Source organism: Cystoisospora suis (assembly GCF_002600585.1).
Source record: "Cystoisospora suis strain Wien I chromosome Unknown contig_665, whole genome shotgun sequence".
Lineage (NCBI taxonomy): Eukaryota > Apicomplexa > Conoidasida > Eucoccidiorida > Sarcocystidae > Cystoisospora > Cystoisospora suis.
In genome coordinates this window covers 8051-8540 of record NW_027153466.1, presented here as the reverse complement: position 1 = coordinate 8540, position 490 = coordinate 8051, and the positions used below count along the sequence as shown (strand labels likewise).

Below are 490 nucleotides of genomic sequence, written 5' to 3'. Positions count from 1 at the left end.
ACTTCGATCAGAGAGAGGGGTGAGGGACCGAGAAGAAGCACGTGAACGAGACCGACTGAGAGATGCCGGGGTGAACCGAGAAGGCCCCAGACCACCACCACCACCCGGAGTATGACGCTGTTGATTAGGAGAGAGATTATGAGAGGGGGGGGCTCCTCGCATGCCTCGATGATTGGCATGAGGCCCTCGATAGTGATGGTGAGGAGGTGGCGCTGGATGGTGATGAGGGTGCGGGGGGGGGCCGCCGCTACTACTACTACTATTTCCAGAAGGAGGCGATGTATGACGGGGCGCATGAGAGAAATGACTCGAATTGAAGGGCCCACGACGCTGTCGATTGTGGGCATACCCCCCTCCCCCTCCACTACGATGAGAATCGGCCAAAGTCGACGATGGAGAAGATGACCGTACACCGGAAGGAGGACCACCTCCTCGACCTCCGCCACCACCACCTCCCCGGTTCTGAGACAAGAAGAAGAGAAAGAAACAA

General features: G+C 58.2%; 1 protein-coding gene across 1 annotated transcript in view; it reads right to left on the bottom strand.

Annotated features, from left to right (window-relative positions):
- The window catches only part of CSUI_001643 (uncharacterized protein), a gene marked incomplete at its 3' end in the record, with an annotated part of 7737 nt that continues 7247 nt past the window's right edge, over positions 1-490 (bottom strand). Inside the window, exon 3 of the mRNA XM_068061848.1 lies at positions 1-462. Coding sequence (XP_067926176.1) covers positions 1-462 — 462 coding nt within the window. The remainder of the gene's footprint in view (positions 463-490) is intronic.